We start from the raw sequence: 24,598 nt of genomic DNA, 5'->3' as shown, positions 1-24,598 counted from the left end.
CGTTGAGAGACACACCGTATCACTTGATTGTGTCCATTGCACGCACGTCAGTCGAATTAATCATCGATTAAAAATATATTTTCTCGCCAAACTTTTCATTTTAAGGCGAGTGGTTTTTCGATTGCTAAAAACAATTGATGACGGAACGTATTTGACGAAACGTTGGTACTAGATTGTAACGAGATGGTAAAATGACGATAAGGGCACATAAAACGTGAGAGGAATGATTTTTAGTGACTCGTTTCGGTAGAATAAAGAGTGGAGTGTTTTGGAGGCGACTCTGTAGTTTAATAAAAAGTGGAACATCCAAATTTCAAATGAATAAAAAGCGGAACACCAAAATTTTGATAAAAATCGTTGTTTTTGAGTAAAAATTTCGGTATTGGTCACTAATTTCACCAGAATAAAAGGGCGGAACACTTAAATTTGATCAGAATAAAATGTGGAACACAGTTTGACAAGAATAAAAATTGAAACACCAAAATTTTGATAAAAATCGTTGTTTTTGAGTATACAATTCGATATTAGACACTAATTTCACCAGAATAAAAGGGCGGAACATCCAAATTTGATCAAAATAAAAAGTGAAACATCCAAATTTCAACAGAATAAAGAGTGGAAAATCAAAATTTTGATAGGAATCGTTGTTTTTTAGTAAAAATTTCGATATTGGACAGTAAGTTCACCGTAATAAATGCGCGGAACACTGAAATCTTGATGAAAATTTGTGGATATGAATTGCAACGTTTACGCAAAAATATACAGTTCGTTCCGATTTAATATTACAGACAAATCTAAGACCACTTTCCTTAAAATCAAAGCCGCGCGGTATTTTCTTCTTCTTTCCTTCTTAAAAGAAACGCAATCACATAATAACAAAAAAAAAACAATAAACGATCAAATTCTTCAATAATAAATTATACAGGGTATATTAGGAGAGTAATTAATTGAAACGTTACTCCAACTACGAAATTCTTTTTCTTTTTGGATATTTTTCAATCGCGATCGATATTTTTTACAACGTTTCGTGCCATTATCCAGCCGAAGGGTGGAGGGGGGTCAACAGTCACCGCCCCGATCTAAACGAAATCCGGTTACCCTTCATCCTACGAGGGGGGTGGGGTGATAAAATATGGTACACGGGGGCTAAATTTGGGGGTGAAAATATTTACAATCGCGTTAAATATGTACAAAGGAAAAAAAATGGAAGATCGAGATTGTTCTCGACGCCACTTTCCGTTATCAAATGAATAGTCGATGCTGCGCGATAAATACAACACCCTGTATGGGAATTGTTCGTGGGAACAGTTCGGAAAACGAATTGGCGGATTTTGCGTCATAGAAGCGGCCAGACAGGCTAAAACGAACTTTACAGACTTTCGATTGAAAAATTCATTGGGAAAATAAGCTGAAACGATTTGATACTTTTTGAGGAACCCTGTACGACAACGACCTGAACAATTTATGACTAAATCTCTACGAAAACGGGCTGAAACTTCATGAACTTAGAAATTTTCTTCTAGAGAAAAAGCAACATGGAAAACAAATGCTAAAATGCAATTTCCAGATGGAAACCAAAGGCTTAAACGACCTTTCCAAACTCTTGAGTTAAAAAATTATTGGTAAAAAGGCCAAAATGACCTTTCTATGCCAAAAACGATGCTGAAATAACCTTTTCAAACCTCCAAGTGAAAAATTATTTGGAAAAAAGGCTAAAACGACCTTTCCAGACCAAAAACGATACTAAATGACCTTTCTCTAGACTTTCAGATGGTAAACTTTTCGAAGATAAAGACTGAAATCACTTTTCTGGTCTTCCAAATGAAAACTAACTGAATAATTTATTTGGAAAAAAGGTCAAAACGACCTTTCTAGCCTTTCAGATATCAAACTATTGCTAAAACGACCTTTCCCGAGTTCTAGGCGGTGAACAATTTGAAGGACAAGGTCCAAATGACTTTTTCAAACTTCCAAGTGAAGAAATTATGTGGAAAAAAGGCTAAAACGACCTTTCCAGACCAAAAATGATATTACTAGATTTTCAGGTGGTGAACTTTTCGAAGAGGGCCACTGAAATTACTTTGTCAGACTTCTAGGATGAAAAATTATTCGGAAAAAGGCCAAAATAACCTTTGTAGACTTCCAGATAACGAACAAAGGCCAAAACGACCTTCCCACATTTCCGGACGAAAAATAATTTCAAGAAAATGGATTTTACAGATTTTCTCGCCTCAAAAAAATATTTTCAAAGTCAACTCCGACCAATCGAGAAAAAAAATTTCAAACCGCCAACTCGATTATTGAAATTTTCATTCCGCCTTAACGACAAACACTGTACGCAAAAAAAAATGGAAAAAACGGTTTTTTTTTGCGGCGGAAAAGGAATACGCGAAAACCTTTTCGGGTAATTGGGAAAATTCGACACTTTTTTCGAATATTTACATACAGGGAGCGTCGCTATTGCTGGAAATAAAGAAAAATCGAATCAAAACTATTTTCGAGCACTGTATAATTGATTTTCGCGTCTACAACCAAAAATTTCAAACTAAAACGATATATCATTCAATTAAATAGAAAAATTAATTATCGAAAAACGAAAAAAAAAATAAAACAAAAATTCTGGATAATGGCATACCGTAAATATTAATAGATATATATATATACACGCATCCCCCTCCCCCATTTACGAGAGATAAAACGAATGTTGACCCTCCGAAGCTGCCAATTTCAATTTTTCTCTCATCACTTCGATGCTGGAATAGTCCGGGAGCTTGAGGTAATTTACGCATGTCATCACAGACGGTAGGAAATCGTCGGGGTTCATGTTGGTTTCTAATGTTTTACGTACTACTGTCAACGGCGGCGATAAAGCTTTGAAACCTACGGATAGAAAAAGAAAACGTAAAAGGTGGAACGGCTAAATAAAATATGGAACGCCCGGAAATTGTGCGTTTTGTATTTAAACAGAGAAAAATATGATTTTTTTCAATTATTCATAAAAAAATTTCGTTCTTGTGCGATGGAACGTTGAATAAAATGTGGAACACCCGAAGAAATAGATTGAAAATGCGCGTTTTGCATTTAAACCTTGATAAAGGTATGATTTTTATTAATTATTCATAAAAAAATTTCGTTTTTGTGTGATGGAACGATGAATAAAATGTGGAACAGAAAAATAAAATGTGAAACACCCGAAAAAATCTTGGGAAAAGTTCAATTTTTCATTAGCCCTAATGATATTTTTTTTTGTGCGATGGAACAGGTAAATAAAATATGGAACACCCCAAAAAATAGGTGGAAATTGCACGTTTTCTATTTAAACAGAGAAAAATATGATTTTTTTTCAATTATTCATAAAAAAAATTTCGTTTTTGTGCGATGGAACAATGAATAAAATGTGGAACACCCGAAGAAATAGATCGAAAATGCGCGTTTTGCATTTAAACCTTGATAAAAGTATGATTTTTATCAATTATTCACAAAAAAATTCGTTTTTGTGCGATGGAACGATGAATAAAATGTGGAACACCCGAAAAAATAGTTGTAAATTGCGCGTATTGTATTTAAACCTTGGGAAAAATATAATTTTTTCAAAATATTTGTAACCAAATTTGATTTTTGTGCGAAGAAACAGCAAATAAAATGTGGAACGGACAAATAAAAACACTTGAAAAAAATAGGTGGAAATTGCGCATTTTGTAATCTTGAGGGAAAATTGATTTTTCAAATAGTTGAAACGAAATATATGTAAAACTTGAAGCACCAAAATTTCTATATAGGACATTAATTTCGACAACATAAAACGTCGAACAATCACATTTCAACAAAATAAAATGTGGAACACCAAAAATTGACGAGAATGAAATGTCGAACGCTCAAATTTCGACAGAATAAAATGTCGACAACTCAAATATAAACAGAACAAAATGTCGGACACGCAAATATTAACAGAATAAAATGTCGAACACACAAATATCAATAGAATGAAATGTCAAACGCTAAAATTTCGACAGAATAAAATGTCGACACTCAAATATAAACAGAACAAAATGTCGGACACGCAAATATTAACAGAATAAAATGTCGAACACACAAATATCAATAGAATAAAATGTCGGATACCCAAATATCGCATTTTTCGACGCAAAGATCAATTTTAAAATAAAAACGAACTCACCTCCCACCGGTAACCTCGGACTACCGGTTATAAACTGTACAAACATCCTCTGTTCTTCGGTATCGTACGAACTGAGTACGTCAAACAAAAATTTGATAGCCCTCGAATCCGAAGTGTATCCGTGATCCGGTCGACAGCATTCCATCAAAGTCTTAACGTCCCATCCGAGTATATAATCTTTGGGACTACCGCAAAACACAGATTCCAATTCTTCCGGTAAAAACACTTTCAAATTATCCAAAGGGAAAACGGATTCGAAACCCTCCCTTAGCGATTCCATCTGTCTCGAAACGCCCTCCTGCAATATCCAATGCGTCATCAACTTCACGTACGCGTGCAGATTGTGGATAGTCACCCCCGTCGATTTACCGCTCTTCATCAATTCGATATTATATCCGGGTACCACGAAATCGATGCCCAAATCTTCGATGGGGCAACCGTCCAACGTCAATTTTTCCAATTCGATGGTTTTGTCTTCTCGTGATATACGGGGGTCGTCCAAAATGGCGTCTCGCTGTCTAACCAAGTAGTGCATCTTACGTAACGTTTTGTACAATTCGGGATCCACGTGACGCAAATCCGACAAGGTCAAACTTGTCTCTTGTCCCAACAACCATCGGTAGAAAGTGACGCTAAACGGTAGATCCAGCTGAAAAGAACAAAAAAAAAAAAAAGAAAATTGGAGTCAAGATGTGCGGAATAGGAAAGGAAAATTACCATTCTCGAATCCATGACGGCTTTAGCCATAAACTTTCCCAAAAATCTAAATTTGCTTTTGATTTTCGTTATCTGGCTGACTTTGGCGCTCCTGGATAGAGGCATGGGGAACAATCCCGTAGGTTTGTTGACGTATTCTTCGTTATCAGTCATGGTGGCGTTCCACAATTCCAAATTCATCTTTTGCAATTCTTTGGATACCAAAGCGTAAAATTCTAACGTCGGCCCCAAGCCGGTGCCGACTTCGTTTTCGTATTGCACTTCGAGTAACGCCTTCGAGGTGGCCATGTCTTGCATCACCTGTTCGGCCTGTTTGAGGATGTCTTCGCGAGATATCGTACGTTTTCGTCGGTCGAGTCGGGGGGTGACGCGTTCTTGGGAATCGCTCGAGCTCAGTTCGGGCGACATGTCGAGCAATCTGCAAAAATTTAGGTTAAGCGTATTCGTAAATCGTTATGGGCGGCTAAACGGCACGGGAAACTAGTGAAACATAATGAAAAAACAAAGAAACGATAAAAATTAAAAAAAAAAAAACATGAAAACTAAGAAAAAAAAATAAAAACTAAAGATAAAAACTATGGAAAAGAAAAGATAAAAGCTAAGGAAAAAAAAAAACAAAAAAACTGTAGAATATAAGGAAAAAAATAATAAAATATAAGAAAAAAAATAAAACTAAAAACTAAAGAAAAAAATAAAAAAAACTATAGAATATAAGGAAAAAAATAATAAAATATAAGAAAAAAAAACAAAAAAAAAGGTAAAAACTATTAAAAGAACAAAAAACCGAAGAAAAATGAGAGAAACATAAGATATAATATTCAAGAATAAAACAATGAAAAAACAATAAAATATAAGAAAAAAAACAAAAAAATGGTAAAAACTATTAAAAGAACAAAAAACGATGAAAAATGAGGGAAAAAACAAAAAGATATAACATTCAAGAAAAAAATAAAAAAAAAACGATAAAATATGAGAAAAAAATAAAAAAAAAAACGATAAAATATGAGAAAAAAAAATAAAAAAAAACGATAAAATGAGAAAAAAATAAAAAAAAACGATAAAATATGAGAAAAAAAAAAGATAAAATATGAGAAAAAAAAATAAAAAAAAAGGTAAAAACTATTAAAAGAACAAAAAACCGAAGAAAAATGAGAGAAACATAAGATATAATATTCAAGAATAAAACAATGAAAAAACAATAAAATATAAGAAAAAAAACAAAAAAATGGTAAAAACTATTAAAAGAACAAAAAACGATGAAAAATGAGGGAAAAAACAAAAAGATATAACATTCAAGAAAAAAATAAAAAAAAAAACGATAAAATATGAGAAAAAAATAAAAAAAAAACGATAAAATATGAGAAAAAAAAATAAAAAAAAACGATAAAATGAGAAAAAAATAAAAAAAAACGATAAAATATGAGAAAAAAAATAAAAAAAAAACGATAAAATATGAGAAAAAAAAAAGATAAAATATGAGAAAAAAAAATAAAAAAAAAACGATGAAATATGAGAAAAAAATAAAAAAACGATAAAATATGAGAAAAAAACAAAAAAAGATAAGAATTTATAAAAAACAATAAAAATTAATGAAAAATCTAAAAAAAAAAAACGATAAAATATTGGGAAAAAAACAAAAGATAAAAGTTTAGAAAAAAAAACAAAAACAAATGAAAAAACCAAAACATGATGAAAACTAATGAAAAAAACAAAAAAAACGATAAAATATTGAAAAAAAAACAAAAAATAAAAACGGTAAAAATTGAGAAAAAAAAAAACGATAAAAAGAAAAAAAATAGCCAAAACATGATAAAAAGTAATGAAAAAAAAAACAATAAAAAATGTGTGTATATTTACCTTTGTAAGGCACGGTCTCTATCGAAGGAGGTAGCGTAAAACAGCAACTGGCGCGTTTCGAACGGAAACAAAAAAGGACAAACCGAAGCGATCTGTTGCAACCAATTCGGCAAATTGCCTGTCATTATGACGAGAGGATCCTGCAATTGTCTACCGGCCTTGGCGGCTATTTTACTATTCAAAAATTCCGATCTCGGCAATATCGATTTACATTCCACTCCCGGTTGATACAAATAACTCCAATACATATTTAGGGCGTTCAATATACGTAACAGGCACAATACTTCCAACGAAGCGTCTTGAATCGTAACCGAATCAGGAAATTGTACCACCAAATAAGGATCCAAGGGAGAACGGGGCGCCGGTGTTACGCCATCTGTGTAATTAAAACGTACGTTAAAACTTGACTAACGAACGACAATCGATAATAATCGAAAAGACCACAAATGACGTATGACGACTGACAATTGACGTATGAAAACTGACAACTGACAAACGACAATCGATAATTGACATGCGCCATTCGATAATCGATTATCAACAATTTAAAACAAAAATCACATCGAACAATCGATTATTTTCAATCGAAAAATACGTACCGTTCCATAGTTCGTCCGTTCGACGTCTGGAAGCGCTCTTACCCGAAGATCCTTTCCCCTTCCTACTAGAATGACCCGAGGAAATACCGCTACTATTTTTAATCGATACCGAAGCTTCCTCTTTCAACGGCCGATAATAAATCACGTGAGTCTGCACCCATATACCGGCGTTACCTAAAAAATAAAACGAAACCAACTCGAAAAAAGACCCAAAAAAAACCCCAAAAAAAACTCACCCAATGGCGTTTCGTTATCGGTATCAGTCTCGCTCTGATCGTTACCATTACTACTAAATTGTCTTACCGCTTGATATACCGTCATATTGTAAGGCAGAGCGTTGTTACCGATCAAAAATTGCAATTTGTGTTTTGTACCCGTTTGAGATATGACTACGCTAGCTAAAGTATCGTCTATATCGTCGTCGGTGTCTCCGTCGTCGCTATCCACCCCGACGTCTTTATCCCTCAAACGTCCGTAACCCCTAACTACCAAATAACGTTCGATGGCCTGCACCAGGGCCAACGGATCGATCTTCACCGTACCGCCTTTCCACTGTTTCAGATTCGTACAATCCGGATGCCGTTGGAGATTACACTACAATTATTAAACACCCCGTATATATTTATTTATTCGTATGTTGCTTGTTGCAAATAAAAGTTACAATAAAAACGAAATGCAGTAGTTCAAATGAACCAATTGTTTAGTGTAATGTGAAATTTTGCATTGTGAAACTGAGAGTTACAATAAAATTGAAAAAAAAACAAGATACAGTAGTTCAAATGTCCCAATTGTATAGTATGAACTGAAATTATGTTTTTAAGAACTAAAAGTACAACAAAATATAATTAAAACAAAATGAATTAGTTCAAATGTCCCAATTATTTAGTATAAAGTGAAATTTTGCTTTTTGAAACTAAAAGTACAACAAAAAAAATAAAAACAAAATGAAGTAGTTCGAATGTCCCAATTGTTTAGTATAAAGTGAAATTTTGCTTTTTGAAACTAAAAGTACAACAAAATATAATAAAAACAAAATGAAGTAGTTCGAATGTCCAAATTGTTTAGTATAAAATTAAATTTTGCTTTTTGAAACTAAAGGTACAACAAAAAATACAATAAAAACAAAATGAAGTAGTTCGAATGTCCAAATTGTTTAGTATAAAGTGAAATTTTGCTTTTTGAAACTAAAGGTACAACAAAAAATACAATAAAAACAAAATGAAGTAGTTCGAATGTCCCAATTGTTTAGTATAAAGTGAAATTTTGCTTTTTGAAACTAAAAGTACAACAAAACACAATAAAAACAAAATGAAGTAGTTCGAATGTCCCAATTGTTTAGTATAAAGTGAAATTTTGCTTTTTGAAACTAAAAGTACAACAAAACACAATAAAAACAAAATGAAGTAGTTCGAATGTCCCAATTGTTTAGTATAAAGTGAAATTTTGCTTTTTGAAACTAAAAGTACAACAAAAAACACAATAAAAACAAAATGAAGTAGTTCGAATGTCCAAATTGTTTAGTATAAAATTAAATTTTGCTTTAAGCAAGTAAAAGAACATTAAAAACAAAAAAAAAAACAAGATATAGTAGTTCAAACGATATTTCTTTACTTAGTTAAAAGCAGAAAAGACCAAACAACTATACCCAGTAGTTCAAACGACCCAATCGCAATTTCAACGAATCTAAAAGAGAAAAAAAAGCTCACTTTCAATTGATGCGTGTTGAAAAACTTCAAGGCGCTGGTACCGCCCCTCGAACCCGCCGGCAAATCGTGCACCTTCACGGGAAACTGTTCCAATTGCGAAACGCAACCGTTCAATTTCGATACCAAAGCGCTCAACCACACAGGATTCAATTCAGGTACGTCCACGGCGTTACCATCGATGGGACAACCGGCGAACACGTTCAAAAACACCCTGAGCCTTTGATTCCTATCCAATTCCCCGTCGACGTCCACCAGGTATCTAATCAGAGCCGTTATCAACCCCGAATGGTTCACCTCGAAAGGGGATATATCAGAATCCATTAGAATATCCCTTAAGTCGACTAGGGCGTCTCGGGAATTTATGGTGGGTAGTTTCTCGATGGCGGTTTTTAAACGGTTGATGACGGTGGTAGCAGGATGGGGATCGTCTTCGTGGCCGGTGTAAGTCTCGATAAATTTGGTCGCTTGTTCCCTGATCCAATTCCGGGTTTTTTCTCGATTTCCGGCGGTTATGTGCGAATTGGAGGCGGATTTCGACAACATGTTCAACGATTCTTTGGTGTAGTTGCGATCGTTGGAGGAATTGGTCGATCTACCCCACCTGGCCGGGTTGAGGCTCTGAAGGAAACTCGTTTTCGATCCGGACGAATATCTAGGTCTCGAATTGCTGTAACGACAAATATTTTAATAAAAATAATCGATATTAGTTCGAATGTACCGCACCTTGGTGTGGAATTTCCTATGGAAGCGGCTTTGGTAAACAGATCTTGCATGAGAGACGGCGATAGGGGCATTTCTTCGTGTCTGGTTTTGGAACGGCTCGAACCGCCTCCGGTTCGTTTGGTGGCTCGTTTTCTTTTGAGCACGTCGCTGAGACGCACGTGCGACGGACTGGGCGATCTCGTTTCCGTTTCCTGAAGTCTGTAAAACGAAATTATTTTCAAATGGTTGATGGTTTACGAGGGTTGTTTTGTATGTACCTTTGCGTGTCCGGCGTGGATGTGTACATGGTGGACGATACGGGGGTGGCTGTTAATATCGCCGAACCGTTGGCGGTTTGGGAAACGTTGCTGATCGATGATTGGGACGTTCCGGGTTGGGAATCGTTCAACGTTGAAGCGAACGATGTGGCGCTGCTGCTCGTTTTGGGCGGGCTCACTCCCAAAGGAATCTGTTGGAATAATAACGAATAGTTCAAATTAATAGTTTGTGAAAATTGGGAAAAGACACACAAAGCGAAATTAAGATGACTAATTGACACATATACATACGGTGTAGTAGTTCAAATGACTCGATAACAAAATGAAGAGAAGATCGAAACAAAAAAAAAGGTCATATACATCAAAATATGAAGATAGAAATGTGGTAGTTCAAATAGATCACAAATATCTACAAGAACAATGATAAAAGGCAAAAGGAACTCAAATAAAAATCAGTTGTAGTTCATATAAACCAATCGTAACAACTAAAAAGCAAAAAAAATCAAGAACTAACAAAAACCGATTGTAGTAGTTCAAATAGACCAATTAGAATCGCTTGGAAGCAGAGATTCTAAAGAAAAATTTTTTAACTAAAAGTACGTCAAAACTCAAAAAATGCTATGTAGGAGTCAAATGACCTAAAAAAGATTTCTACACAGAGAAAAATGACATACATAAATAAAACGAAACTAAAGAAACAAAGATATATTAGTTCAAATAACCCAAAATTTGCTTTTTCCAACTGAAACCAAATCAAAATTCGCAAATTCGACATATAGTAGTTCAAACAACCCATAAATTTGCTTTATTCCAATTAAAACACTATTAAAGTTCGAAAAATCTATTTATTGTAGATCAAAAGACCCAAAAATTTGCTTTTTGAAACTAAAACAATATTTAAGTTGCAAAAAATCAATACATAATATTTAAAATGACCCAAAAATTGCTTTTCCCAATTGAAACAATATTAAAATTCGCAAATTCAACAAATAGTAGTTCAAACAACCCATAAATTTGCTTTTTTTCCAATTAAAACACTATTTAAGTTGGAAAAATCAATATATAGTAGATCAAAAGACCCAAAAAGTCGCTTTTTTCAATTAAAACAATATTTAAGTACTAAAAATCATTATACAGTAGTTTAAATGACCCAAAAATTGCTTTTTTTCCAATTAAAACAATATTAAAATTCGCAGAATCGACATGTAGTAGTTCAAAAGACCCAAAAATTCGCATTTTGCAACTACAACAAAACCAAAAATCGAAAAATCTACACATAGTAGTTCAAACGACCCAATGGGAATATCTGGAAACTTAAAAAAATACCAAGTAGTTCAAATGTCCTACCTAAATCCACCCCTCCCAAAAAATGCTCAACTCACCTCCGGATCGGCCAACCTATTGATTTGATGCAACACCCCCTCGCGTCTAAAATGCACCCCAAACTCCTCCGGCAACTTGGTCATCAATATATCCGCCATCTGCAACGCCCCGACGACTATCCTCAAATCGCTCGACGCCATCATACCCGCGATGTGACTACTGACCACCTGATTCTTCAGCACGTCCCTCAACAATTCCGGATTCGCGTAATAGACCATTCTCAGTAACGCCCTCAGGCATTTACATCTCACCGCCGGCCCGGCGCTCGACGAATACACCTCGTACAATACCGAAAACAACGAACGGATAAACGCCGCCGCCAGACCGCGTTCCTCTCGAAGACAAGCGACGCGAGCGTCTCGGCTCGCGCTCAACGGTCGATTCGGGGCCGTGGCGGGCTCGGCGGGGCTGGCTTGCGAGCCGCTCGGGGTGAACCGTCTCTGAAAACGAAAAAAAAAAAAAAAAGAAATAAGACCGTTACGTAACCTCGAATAAAATACAAATCTAATAGTTTTCTCACTTGTACCGGTCGAGACGTTCCGGTATCTTCGTTGATCTGTTGCATGGAATGGAAATCGATCGTGTAAATTCTCCCTAACGTGTTCAGACTGACTTCGTCGTCATTGTTCATGTGAGCGGCTTCGATTATTCGACTATCGACGGCACCGTACGGATGCCAAACGGCCCTGTCGTCTCTCCATTGCCATATCGGTTGATCTTTGGCGACGTTCGCGGGACGTTCGAGGAGAGCGTCCACCGCGAATATACCGTCGGATGGTAATTTGGGCATTAGTTCGCCGATCAGGGCGGTTATTTCGAATTGTTCTTGCGGTTGTCTGGAAATTGACGATCAGTTATACCGTCGGAAATCGACATTTAAATGGAAATTTTCGAAGGAAATGTTTGCATTAATATACACAGTGCGTCAAAACTTTAAGCGACGACTGCACCTGTTATGCCAAGAGTTTCATTTTATATGCGCCGTAGTATTTTTGCGAATTTATCGTCGAAAATACGCAATGAAAATGATACGGCAACGATTAATTCGACACATAAAGTGTCATTGTGACAAATTAAAAGACAAAAGACAAAAAACGACTTGCGATCATCAAAAATGTTATTTACTTTAATTAATGTTAATTGATGTTCAAAATGCGATGAAATTGATTGGAAATCGGAATATAATAGGTAGTAGTTCAAATGAACCGGTCTTGATTGCTGGGAAACTGGGAAAAAACTAAAATTTCTAATTATCGATTAACATCGATAGAAATTTTACTTTGTGTCACCGTATACACGATATAAAGATTTAGTAGTTCAAATGACCCATTAATAATTGCTCTGAAGCTTTTGAAAAATAAAACTGGATGAAAATATTGCTTCATAGTACCGTACGTACATTAAAAACCAAATGAAATGAGATCCAGTAGTTCAAACGACCCAATCGCAGTTGTTAGATAACAATCAATAAAAAAAAAATTGGTTCAAATGATTCAATCGAAATATATGGACAAAAATCAATAAAAAGTAGTTCAAATGACACATTACTGATCTCTAGACAAAAATCATTCAATAAAAAGTAATTCAAATGACACATAACTGATCTTTAGAGAAAAAATTAATGAAAAAAAGTAGTTCAAATAACACATAACTGATCGTTTGACAAAAATCAATCAAAAGTAATTCAAACGACACATTACTGATCTCTAGACAAAAATCAATCAATAAAAAGTAGTTCAAATGACACATTACTGATTGTTTGACAAAATCAATAAAAAAGTAGTTCAAATGACACATAACTGATCTTTAGGAAAAAAATTAATGAGAAAAAGTAGTTCAAATGACAGATAACAGATCGTTTGACAAAAATCAATAGAAAGTAGTTCAAATGACACATACCTGAGCTTTCGAGAGAAAAAATCGTTCAAATGACACATTACTGATCTTTAGAGAAAAAAATTAATGAAAAAAAAGTAGTTCAAATGACACATAACTGATCGTTTGACAAAAATCAATAAAAAAGTAGTTCAAATGACACATTACTGATAGTTTGACAAAAATCAATAGAAAGTAGTTCAAATGACACATTACTGATTGTTTGACAAAAATCAATAAAAAGTAGTTCAAATGACAAATAAGTGATCTTTAGAGAAAAAAAATTAATGAAAAAAAGTAGTTCAAATGACACATTACTGATCGTTTGACAAAAATCAATAAAAAAGTAGTTCAAATGACACATTACGGATATTTAGAGAAAAATCAATAAAAAATAGTTCAAATGACAAATAAGTGATCTTTAGAGAAAAAAAATTAATGAAAAAAAGTAGTTCAAATGACACATTACTGATCGTTTGACAAAAATCAATAGAAAGTAGTTCAAATGACACATACCTGAGCTTTCGAGAGAAAAAATAGTTCAAATGACACATTACTGATCTTTAGAGAAAAAAAAAATGAAAAAAAAGTAGTTCAAATGACACATAACTGATCGTTTGACAAAAATCAATAAAAAAGTAGTTCAAATGACACATTACGGATCTTTAGAGAAAAATCAATAAAAAATAGTTCAAATGACAAATAAGTGATCTTTAGACAAAAATTGATCAATAAAAAATAGTTCAAACGATCCAACAGCAGTTGTTAGACATTAATTAAACAAAAGTTGAAAAAGTAGTTCAAACGACACATCAGTGACAACTAACACAAAGGTATATGAAAAAAATTAACCAAACAACATATTTTGACGGTAGTTCAAACGAACCCCGAAAAACAAAAACAACAACAACTACTCACCTCGGTATCAATTCGACTTCTTCGTTATTAACTTCCGCCGAACCGGTCAATAGATAAACCAACGTTTCGGCTATATTCTGTTTGAGGAGGGTCAGGGCCAGATCGGGACAATTGGCGCACATCACCGACAACATCCTCAATACGGTTATAAATGTACCGGTACTGACTATCGGAGGCGTCACCACCAACAACTGTTGCAAATTCGTCAGTAATTCCGTACTGGCTGTAACCGACGAAACGACAAATAAATAAAAAAAATCAAATCGAAAAAAAAAAAAGAAAGAAAAATTGAATTGCGTCAATTCGACGGAAGGTCGGTGTCGCACAAACAAACTCACCGATCTCTTGTAGACGCGACGGTTCCAATTGGAAACTGTCTACCAAACGGGAAAACGCCAGGCAGACGCTTTCCACGCACTTTTTGTCTTGTTGCGTTAATCTGGACGCCAACAGCGGCAGGGAATCTTGAACGTATTGGAATTCGTCGGGGGTGAGGGTTAAACAACAATTGGCGGTTATCGAGAGGGCGTTGCGTTGAGCGTTTATCGAAAAAAAATCGAGGTAGGTCAAACAAGCGGAAACACCTCTCTGTAATTCAAAAAAAATCAATTTAGAATGTGGAAAGGGATGTTAAATAACCGAAACGTCGATTCTACGGCGTATTATGCAGATTACATATGAAATATAATACAATCTGTAATACTAGAAAAACGTTAAAATTATAAAATCATCAAAAACAACACTAAGTAACCAAAAGCTTCAATTTTTTGGGACAATCTGTAATATTAGAACCTCGTTTGTATTATAAAACACTTAAAACACAAAAATTCAAGTTTCTAGGACAATTTGTAGCAGTAAAACCACGTTAAAGTTCAAAAATCATCAAAAAACACTAAGAACCCAAAATTTTGTTTGTGGGGACAATCTGTATTGCTAGAAAGGCACCAAAGTTCTAAAATCATCTAGTTAAAGCACTAAAAACTCAAAAGCTTCAAGTTTCTGGAACCATTTGTAGCAGTAGAACCACGTTAGAGTTCAAAAATCATCAAAAAACACTAGGAACCCAAAAATTTGTTTGTGGGGACAATCTGTGGAACTAGAACCACGTTAAAGTTATGGAAACTTGAAAAAAAACTTAGAAACCAAGATTTTCAAAATTTGGGACAATCTGTGGAACTAGGTTATTGAACCATAGAAAAAACACTCGGAACCCCAAATTATCACTTTTTAGGGTTCCAATTGATTTGAAAATAATTTAAAATACCTTCAATGGATTTTTTCAAACCGTAGAATTAAAATTATCTACGTTTTTAGACAACCTGTATAACTAGAACCGATTTAAAGTTGAGGAACCATCACAAAAAGCTAGAAACACATCTTAAAGAACCCAAAAACCTCCAAATAAAATATGAACTTTTCGAAAAAAAAAATTTAAATTACTTAAAATATATTTTAATGAAATTGGCTGAAACTTGGGACAACCTGTAAGATAAAGTTACGAAATCGTCACAAAAGGCTAAAAACACATTTTAGAGAACCCAAAATCCGCCCAAAAACATCATAAACTTCCTAAAAAAAATTCAAAGTATTTCAAACATACTACGAAATCGAAATTGTCTAAAATTTGGGACAATCTGTAAGACAAAGTTACAAAACCGTCACCAAAGACTGAAAACACATTCGAATGACCCAAAAATCATCAAGATAACGACATCAAAAATATTTTTCGCTGCAAAAAAAAAAATAAATAACGAAACTTTGTACTCACAGCCTGCAGAATAGCCTTCGAATGCCTCCTGGACAACATGTCCAAGGCGGTAAGCGACTGCTCGGCGACGTCCATACACTGTATAACTTGCAATTTTTCCAAAAAAACCGGCACCGCATCCACCACCACCGACGACGACCTCGGCAGAGCCTCCATCATATAAGTCAAAGCCCTACACGCGTGATTCATCTAAACACAAAAGAAAAATAAATAAAAAACGTGTTACGAGGTCCGTACGAAAAATACGTACGATATCGAAATTGTGTTCCATCCCCAAGAGATTAATGAGCGCCGGTACGACTTGCTTAACCGGAAATCCCGTCAGGATTTCCTCGTTTCCCATCACCAGAAGTTGACACATTTCGATGACTGCCTGGAGTTGTTGACCTTCGTCTCCTGTAGCTTGGAGTCCTGGTAAAAGGGCTTGAGCTCTAGCTACGGCTAACGAAAAAAGGGCGACAGATTAGTGGAAGGGGGGCGGGGTATTTTTTTTTTTTTGGTTTTTGGAGTACTTACAACTGTTAGTACCCATGCTTCTGTGTAACATTTGTTGCATTCGGGGACCTAGGGCTCCGAATAAATGCGGCGGTAAACCCCTCGCTTCCAAAAGGGCTTGCAATCTACCCACTTCGCTGTCATCGCTTTCGGAATCGGCGCCGCCGGCGCCCGACGGACCGCCGCTTGTCGGTAGGGCTTGGGTGGCTTCTTGGGGGGAGGGCGGTTCTTCGGTGGCTGTAATTGTCGATGGTTCACAACATGGCGAATTTAATGTCGAGAGAATTTTTAACAAATTTACGATTTCCATTTTGGGAAAACAGTTTTGAAATGTGTCAAATTTTGACAGGCGTTGCCGGGGTTATTGGATTGCCGGGATTTTAAGGGCGGGTCGCAGGTTAGGGGATTTGGGTGGGTTGTTATTGGTTGATATATTTTTTTTTTTTGGAAAAAATGATGGAATTTTAGAGTTCGAAATGATACGGGGAGACGTCGGAAAAAAACGGATGCTAATTAAGGAAACTATTATTAGAAACAAAATATGAAAATTTTGAAAATTACGAATTAAAAAATTTTTTAAAAATATTTTGAGTCAAAAAAAATTCGAAAAAAAAAATTTAAAAATTACGAAATTTTGGGAATTCCAAGGAAAATATGAAAAAATGGAAAAAATTAAAGTATTACGGAAGTTTTGAAAATATTTTAGTAGAATTCAAAAAATATAGAAAATTTTAAAAATTCTAATTTTTGAAATTAATATGAAAAAGTGGAAAAAAATTAAAAAATTACGAAATTGTTGAAAATATTCTGTTTATTAGGAAATAAATGAATAAATCGAAAAAAAGTCAAAAATTACTAAATTTTTTTGAAAATATTTTGAGTCAAAAAAAATTCGAAAAAAAAAATTTAAAAATTACGAAATTTTGGGAATTCCAAGGAAAATATGAAAAAATGGAAAAAATTAAAGTATTGCGGAAGTTTTGAAAATATTTTAGTAGAATTCAAAAAATATAGAAAATTATAAAAATTTTAATTTTTGAAATTAATATGAAAAAGTGGAAAAAAATTCAAAAATTACGAAATTGTTGAAAATATTCTGTTTATTAGGAAATAAATGAATAAATCGAAAAAAAGTCAAAAACTACTAAATTTTTTTGAAAATATTATAATAATAAATAAAAAACATGAAAATCACGAGCAAACATCGAACATGACGAAAATTTCGAAATTTTGGAAAATATTTTGTAAATTAAGAAAAGAAAAAATAGGAAAATTTCAAAAATATCAAAAAATCTGTAAATTTTCGAAAAAAATTGTATAATTTTTTACTACAATCGTAGTACTCACCGGAAAGTCCGTTATTGGGCATTTCCGGTTGATCCGCGGCCATGGCTGCGGCAGCGTGCGCGGCAGGAGCCGAAAGAAGTGCCGGGGCCGCCGACCCAACCTTTTGCTGCCTCACCGCCCTTCTGGAGCTGCCGCCGCTGCCACTAGCTCCGCTAGAACTTGCGCACGAACCCGTCGTTGAGCTGTGCCCTGCGTAAAAACCGAATATTAAAACAATTCGGGCGAAAATGCGGCTGAAAAGGCAAAAGAATCCGCGAAAACGCGGATAAACAACCACAAAATTTTGCGTATAATCGGCCGCAAAAAAAACAAAAATTTCGCTAATACGCGGCCGAAAAAATAAAAATACAACAGAAACAAGCGAAAATGCGGCCGAAAAAATATAAAAAACACAAATATGACAAAAATGCGGCCGAAAAAAATAAAAAAAAAATTGACGGAAATGCGGCTTGAAAAAATACAAATCTAGCAAAAATTCCGTCAAATAAACAAATTCCCATATTTGCGGCTGGAAAAACTAAAATCTTGGCATTAATGCGGCCGAAAAAAATCTCTCGAATATGCGGTCGAAAAAAAATCTGGTAAAAATGCGGCCAAAAAAACAATCTCTCGAACTTGCGATAATGCGACCGAAACAAAAAAGAAAAAACACGAAGCTATCAAAAATGCGGGCAGAAAAAACACAAATCTAGAAAAATCTAGAAGAGAGAATAAAGATCTTTCGTTTATGCAGCTGAAAAAACACGAGCTTGGCGATTCTGCGGCCGAAAAAAAAAACATGAAAATGCAGTCGAAAGAAAAAATACAGAGCCAGCAATAATGCGGACAGAAAAAAGAAAAATTTTTTGAATATGCGGCCGCAAAAAAATTAAAAACACAAATCTATCGAATTTGCGATTGAAATAAGAACAAATTGCGATTATGCGGCCGAAAAAAATCCCGTATGCGGCGAATATGCGGCTGAAAAAAAATCACGTTTATACGAGACCTAAAAAAAAACTCACCTTTGCTACTGCGAGTGCTGCGCCTCAACACTGCGCCGCTGCGTGTGAGGCGGGAAGGTTCCGTAACGTCCCTTGTGGCGGGCTGACTGCTGCTGCTCGTCCCCAGCGCTAAGGAATCTCTTTTTCCTCGTTCCGGTAAAATTTTCTTTGGTAAATTGATCGAACTGCTGCTATGATTTATTGTAGATATCGAACTCTTCAACGGTATCTTGCTGTGGCTCCTCAAAGGATATTTGTGCACCTGAAACGAATAAGAATCAATGTCGAGGACATCGACGAGAGCGCCATCTACACCGATGATACTCACTTGAGGAAAAGTTAAATTCGAAGTAGACGCGGAATTATCCGAGATAGACGTACTGTTCAAGGACGATAGGGAAGATCCTTTGATCTTATCGCTCTTTTTGATCTTTTCTTCTTTTACTTTCGATATCGAAGTTGAAGAAGAACTTTTTCTGGTTTTTCTCGTCGAAACCGTATTCGGATCTTGTTTGTTATTGAAATCTAGGCAATTTTTTTGGATCCTTTTAGATTTTTGCTCCGAATCCGTGTTGTTTTGTTCCGTATCGGTTTTGTTGTGTTTGCCGATTTTGGAATTTTGTCTGGTAGACGTGGTGGGGAGTTCGCCTTGCGATTTTGATCGCGAAAGGTTATCGGGTTTGTCGGGTTTTTTAATTGGGGACGTACCAGGTTTGGAGGATTTACCCTGCAATTTACGAAAATACAAATAAAAAATGCGAAATATAGCAAAATGTCGGAAAATTTTGGAAATATTGGGAAAGGGGGGGAATTTGGCAAAATTGTCGTTTAAAAATATGGGGAACGTTCAAAAATGTAAAAGTAAAATGAAATAACGAAGAAAAAAAAAAAAAATAAAAAATTTACACAATTTTAATATTTGGAAATTTCAAAAATATAAAATATTTTTAAAAATCATTAAAATTTAAAAAAAAGATGAATCAAATGTGAAAAAATTAAAAAATTTAAAAATTAAAAAAATCTCATTAAGATTATGAAAATTTGAGAAGACAATTGGAAAATTCGGAAAGTTAAGCATTTAGAGAGTTCAAAGAATATTCGAAAAATTTGAAAATTCACAAAATTTGAATATTTGGAAGATTCAATAAAATTTTTAAATATTCAAAAAATTATTTAAATTAAAAAATTCGGAAATTTTAAAAATTCAAATATTTAAAAAATTGAAAAAAATATTCAAGTTTGAGGAATGCGCAAATTTAGAAAATGCAAATTTCGAAATATGTAAAATTCAAAAAACCAAGAAAAGTATGTAAAAAATGTCGAGAACAAAAATTTCTAAAATTCTGAAAATCGCAAAATTTAAAATTTTAAAATATCGGGATATTTGAGAAAATTGTAAAGGAAAGTGGAAAATTACGAAAATTGCGTTAAAAATAATTTGAAATTAATCAAAATATGAAAAATAAGTCAAAAATCAAATATTTGAAAAATTAAAAAAAATTAAAATTATCAAAATAATCACTCACGTTTGAGAAATTCAAAAAAATATGAAAATTAAAAAAATTATTATTTCGAAAATTGGGAAATTCAAACTTTCGAAATATATGAAAAAATTTTCGGAAAATTAAGAACAATTTGTAATTTTACATAGAAAAACTGTAAAATTCTTAAAATTTTCAAAAAAAAAAGAACATTCGGAAAATTTCGAAATATACTAAAAAAAAATTATCCAAACTTTGAAAAATTTAAAAATAAAAAAAACTAAAATATCCAAAAACAAAATTTTGAGATTTAAGAAGTGGGAAAAACTCAAAAAATTTCGAATATTCCGTAATAAATAAAGAAAAATTAGGAAATTTCGAAATAAAATTTTAAAAACACAAAAAAATAATTGAATAAAAATAGACAACCCCTAAGAAATTAAAGCAAACCAAAAAAAATATCAACAAATTGGAAAATTATTTTTTATTTAACCCCCCCCCACCCGTAAACAATTTGATATATTGATAATATTGATTTAAACAATAATTTAAAAAAGTAGAGCTACAAAAATTAGTTAAAAAATATTAAAATACCATTTATAATAATAAATTAAAATGTAGTGACCCCCCAGGTTCTAATTTGCCTCTTACGATCCAAAATAGGTTTAAAAAAATCGTGTAAAAATCTCAATGTTCAACTTTAACACACTCTATTTCGAAAACAACCGACATTTTACACCGAAATTCGTTAGAAAGAATATAAATTTCGAAAAAAAAAATATTGCACTAACCTTATTACCAATCCTGGTAGAAGTATGTGCAGTTTTCTCGGAAGAAATTTTGTCGTCTTGCGATGAGGTCCTGAGACGCTTTGCCTCGGAACGTGGCTGCGTCGGCAGCACACGCTTGCGGCGGCTAGTGCTGGCGGCAGCGAGTGTGTTAGCTGGATCTGCCATAGACGAAGCGTTCTAAGCTCCCCGACTTTTTAATGACGCACATTACCTTTTCTCTTCAACTTGCTCTTTGGTTTTTATGCGTTGCTGGAAAACGTCATTCATTGTATAGGAATCGCACTTGACAATTTAAGTGACGTTGCTTGACGTACCGAAACGGAACAAGGACGAAAAGGAATCCAGCTCCCGAGTAGCGAGGTGTGGAAAGTGAGGTTATGTTCGAAAATCGAAAACTGTGACTTTGATAGTTGATTGACCCCCCAATAAAAACACTTTTTATCAAAAATTGGTTTCGATAATCGATAGAACATCGATATAAAGGCACAAAGTACAAATAGAAAATGATTACATTGAGAAAAGTGTTGTAACTAAGAATTTTGTTCAAAAATTGATTCTAAAGTATACAAAATGATGTTTGAGAGTTGAGTGACCTCATTTTCATATCTAAAGCATCATATTTGACGTTAAAACAAAGGAAATCTTCGATATTACACTAAGAAAAAGTGTTATTCCAAAATTTTTATATATTAGAGGTGAACGATAACGTTTGAGACAAAAATTGAGTTTTATGATTAAAGAAAGTTTAAAATCTGTTCAAAAATCAGTTAGGAGACGAATCAAGTACGAATAGAAGGTAATTACACTGATAAAAGTGCTGTATCTAAGAAGAGTTTTCGATTTTCGTTAAAAAAACTGATTTTAAATTACAAAAATGATGTTTGAGAGTTGAATGGCCTCATTTTCTCATCTAAACCTCCAGGTTTCACTTTAAAACGTGCAAAACCTTCGAAATTACACCAAGAAAAAGTTTAGTTCCACTATTTTTACATATTAGAGGTAAACGATGACATTTTAGACAAAAATTTGAGTTTGTTTGAAGCCGATCCAAGTAGGAGTAGAAAGCAATTACACTAAAGAAAGTGCAGTTTATTTCCAAATTTTCTATAAAAATTACAACAAATAACATTTGATAGTTGAAAGAACTCATTTTAATCGGAATATCAAAATTCATTTATAGAATCAATATGGAGACTTGAAATCGAACTGTATGGCTCCAGCATGGTAATAACCTAAAATACTACCTAAATTTCGTTAAATAACCATTCCAAACTTATTTAAAGCCCTACAGTACGTCTCAAATAAAAATCTAACATTCAAACGAGGCAACTACATAAAACTAGAAATATATGAATTCTGATATAAAAATATGAGTTAAAAACATAATTAAAGGCTACTTTAAAGGTTATTTATCCCTTGAATGTTCAAATAAAGATCGAAATTATCATTTTGATATCAGTAATAACGTAAAACAGTAAACAAACCATGACTAAGTAAAACACCTCGTAGATTCTTTATATATACACTCATTACGTTAAAATGTGAATAATTACTGATATTACTAATGAAAATTATAAATTTAATGTTAACTTTGATATATTTTCGTCTGAATATCACTCGAAATTGAAAAAATACTACGAGATACTTACATTTTGTTATCGTACAAAAATCACTATTTCAAAAATGTTTTAATCGAATCGAATTTTCTCATTAACCGAATATTTATAAAAATTTTTTGTTATACAAAGGATAAGTATCCATTTTACCAACTTTACGATATCAAAACGAAATAACCAGCCAACAGCAAATCGGGTAGACATTAGAAAAAATAAAATACCTGTGACGGATTTTTCTTTCGTTACCTATCGAAAATAAGTCCCATCGCATCAGAATGCACTTTTAATTATCCTTATTAATTATTTTAAACTAATAAACTGACCGAAAAACTATAATATTAATAATTTTGCTACACACTGTGAAAACGACACGAACGGCTGCCTAAAGTAACTCGACGAACGAAATCCCGTTTACACAACACAAATTATTGAATACCAGTTTTCGGAAAACCAGTTTAAAGCTCAGTTTAAACGAAAATTTTATTTAATTTAATTTGATTTATTAATAAAATATCTTACTTGAGATAATTTCCTTTATTTGAGGGTATACTAAAACATAATGCACCATTATTTTTCCACTATGATAAGCAAGTTTTACAATAATAAAATTCTGTCATTAAACAGCGACATCTATGTATAATAACTGTATAACGTCTGTTGTATTAAGACTTTCTAGAATATTCAATTAAGCTTTGGAAATCTATTACGAGATGGTACTACTGGATAAAAATAAAAAAAATAATATATTTTCACATCTTTAATTGATTAAATTGATATATATTTACACCTAAGTAGATTTAAAGTATTATTTTTCGTAACAGATGATTTGTACATATTATTATATACCTGGTGCGCAATTAATAACTATCGTCGGGCATATATCGGAAACGGATTATTTTACAGATTCTAGAGAAAAAAAATTATAAGTGGCACCGAGAAACACAATTCTTCAATAAATTCTGCGCATTTTTTGTTAAATAAATTTCAGTATATCTCTTCAAACAAGAGGTGGGGGAGAGTGGGAAAAAATTTCTAAGATATCTCGGGACAGGAATAAGATATCTAAATGCGGTTTTCGCCATTTTAATGTTAATTTAATTCAATTTCGAAACACCTACTTAAAGTTTTGTGTTTCTATTTAAGTTTGCGAAGATAAATACCGATATCTAAAATATATGAAACAACGCCCTCTAGCATACACGTTGCTTATTAAATTGCTTAGATTTTATATATTTTGTATTGTTGAACAAAAGCTCTTTCAAACAACATCAAGTTTATAAAAATCGATTAAGCAGAACCGGACTTAGATACATTTTTTCATAACAAAATTCCCACTCCCCCCCATCTCTTATTTGAAGAGATAGACTAAAACTTGTAGGATGAAAAGTGCGCAGAATTTGTTGAAGAATACGATTATCGTAAATAATGTGCCACTTGATTTGGTAAATTTTGAAAAAAAATGATTTTTTAATTTCTTATTTTCGAATACGCCATCTAGCGGTGGACCTAAAATTCTGAAAATAATTTTAACGTATTTCTCGTGACTACTTTTGTCATAAATTTTTTTTTCCTAAAGCTATAAAGTAAGCCGTTCCCGAGATATAGTAGTTCTTAGTTGCCACAGACAGAACCGTCTTAAGTTTATTTTGTATCGAATTAAATATTTTTATTACTAACTTTTTAATAGTTAAATTTGTAAATATAAATAAATATACATAAAATGATAATGATTTATACGATTTAATGAAAGTATATAGGGATAAAAATATTTTGAATCTATTAGAAACACCACGTGGTATTTTAAATGAATTTACGACCATTTTTGCATACGCCACTGGGTGGAATCGATCGGTTCGGCTGGTCCAGGCGGACGTCGTGTCATAACGTTCCCAGGATTCCCTTTAC

General features: G+C 33.4%; 1 protein-coding gene across 6 annotated transcripts; it reads right to left on the bottom strand.

Annotated features, from left to right (window-relative positions):
* Positions 1-972: 972 nt before the first annotated feature.
* Positions 973-23,305, bottom strand: LOC130898455 (E3 ubiquitin-protein ligase TRIP12). 6 transcript variants are annotated; one of them, XM_057807784.1, is made up of 21 exons: positions 23,213-23,305; positions 21,078-21,326; positions 19,134-19,532; positions 18,827-19,067; positions 17,823-18,011; positions 16,497-16,712; positions 16,231-16,421; positions 15,981-16,169; positions 14,551-14,800; positions 14,213-14,435; positions 11,940-12,255; positions 11,419-11,859; positions 10,037-10,227; positions 9,780-9,977; positions 9,057-9,723; positions 7,587-7,944; positions 7,351-7,524; positions 6,752-7,127; positions 4,895-5,312; positions 4,178-4,826; positions 973-2,880 (listed from the first exon to the last, which is right to left on the bottom strand). In XM_057807784.1, the coding sequence occupies exons 2-21, from the start codon at positions 21,240-21,242 to the stop codon at positions 2,684-2,686; spliced, it is 6,048 nt and encodes a 2,015-aa protein (XP_057663767.1). In that variant the 5' UTR covers positions 21,243-21,326; positions 23,213-23,305; the 3' UTR covers positions 973-2,683. The 6 variants fall into 6 exon arrangements, with proteins under 6 accessions (XP_057663767.1, XP_057663770.1, XP_057663769.1 ...); XM_057807787.1 differs by having other exon boundaries at positions 11,946-12,255; positions 23,213-23,291; XM_057807786.1 differs by lacking the exon at positions 23,213-23,305 and adding an exon at positions 22,915-23,120 and having other exon boundaries at positions 11,946-12,255.
* Positions 23,306-24,598: the final 1,293 nt, after the last annotated feature.

This window comes from Diorhabda carinulata, chromosome 10 (assembly GCF_026250575.1).
Source record: "Diorhabda carinulata isolate Delta chromosome 10, icDioCari1.1, whole genome shotgun sequence".
NCBI classification, from domain to species: domain Eukaryota; kingdom Metazoa; phylum Arthropoda; class Insecta; order Coleoptera; family Chrysomelidae; genus Diorhabda; species Diorhabda carinulata.
Note: the sequence above shows the minus strand (reverse complement) of the source record. Positions and strands in the feature narration are given on the sequence as shown.

Excerpts from the sequence above, each read along its gene's own strand:
- LOC130898455 (XM_057807784.1), bottom strand. The coding sequence starts at position 21,242 with ATGGCAGATCCAGCTAACACACTCGCTGCCGCCAGCACTAGCCGCCGC. Across the intron at positions 11,860-11,939 it reads GAACGTCTCGACCGGTACAA|AGACGGTTCACCCCGAGCGG; the intron begins GTGAGAAAACTA and ends TTTCGTTTTCAG. Across the intron at positions 5,313-6,751 it reads AGAGACCGTGCCTTACAAAG|ATTGCTCGACATGTCGCCCG; the intron begins GTAAATATACAC and ends AAATTTTTGCAG.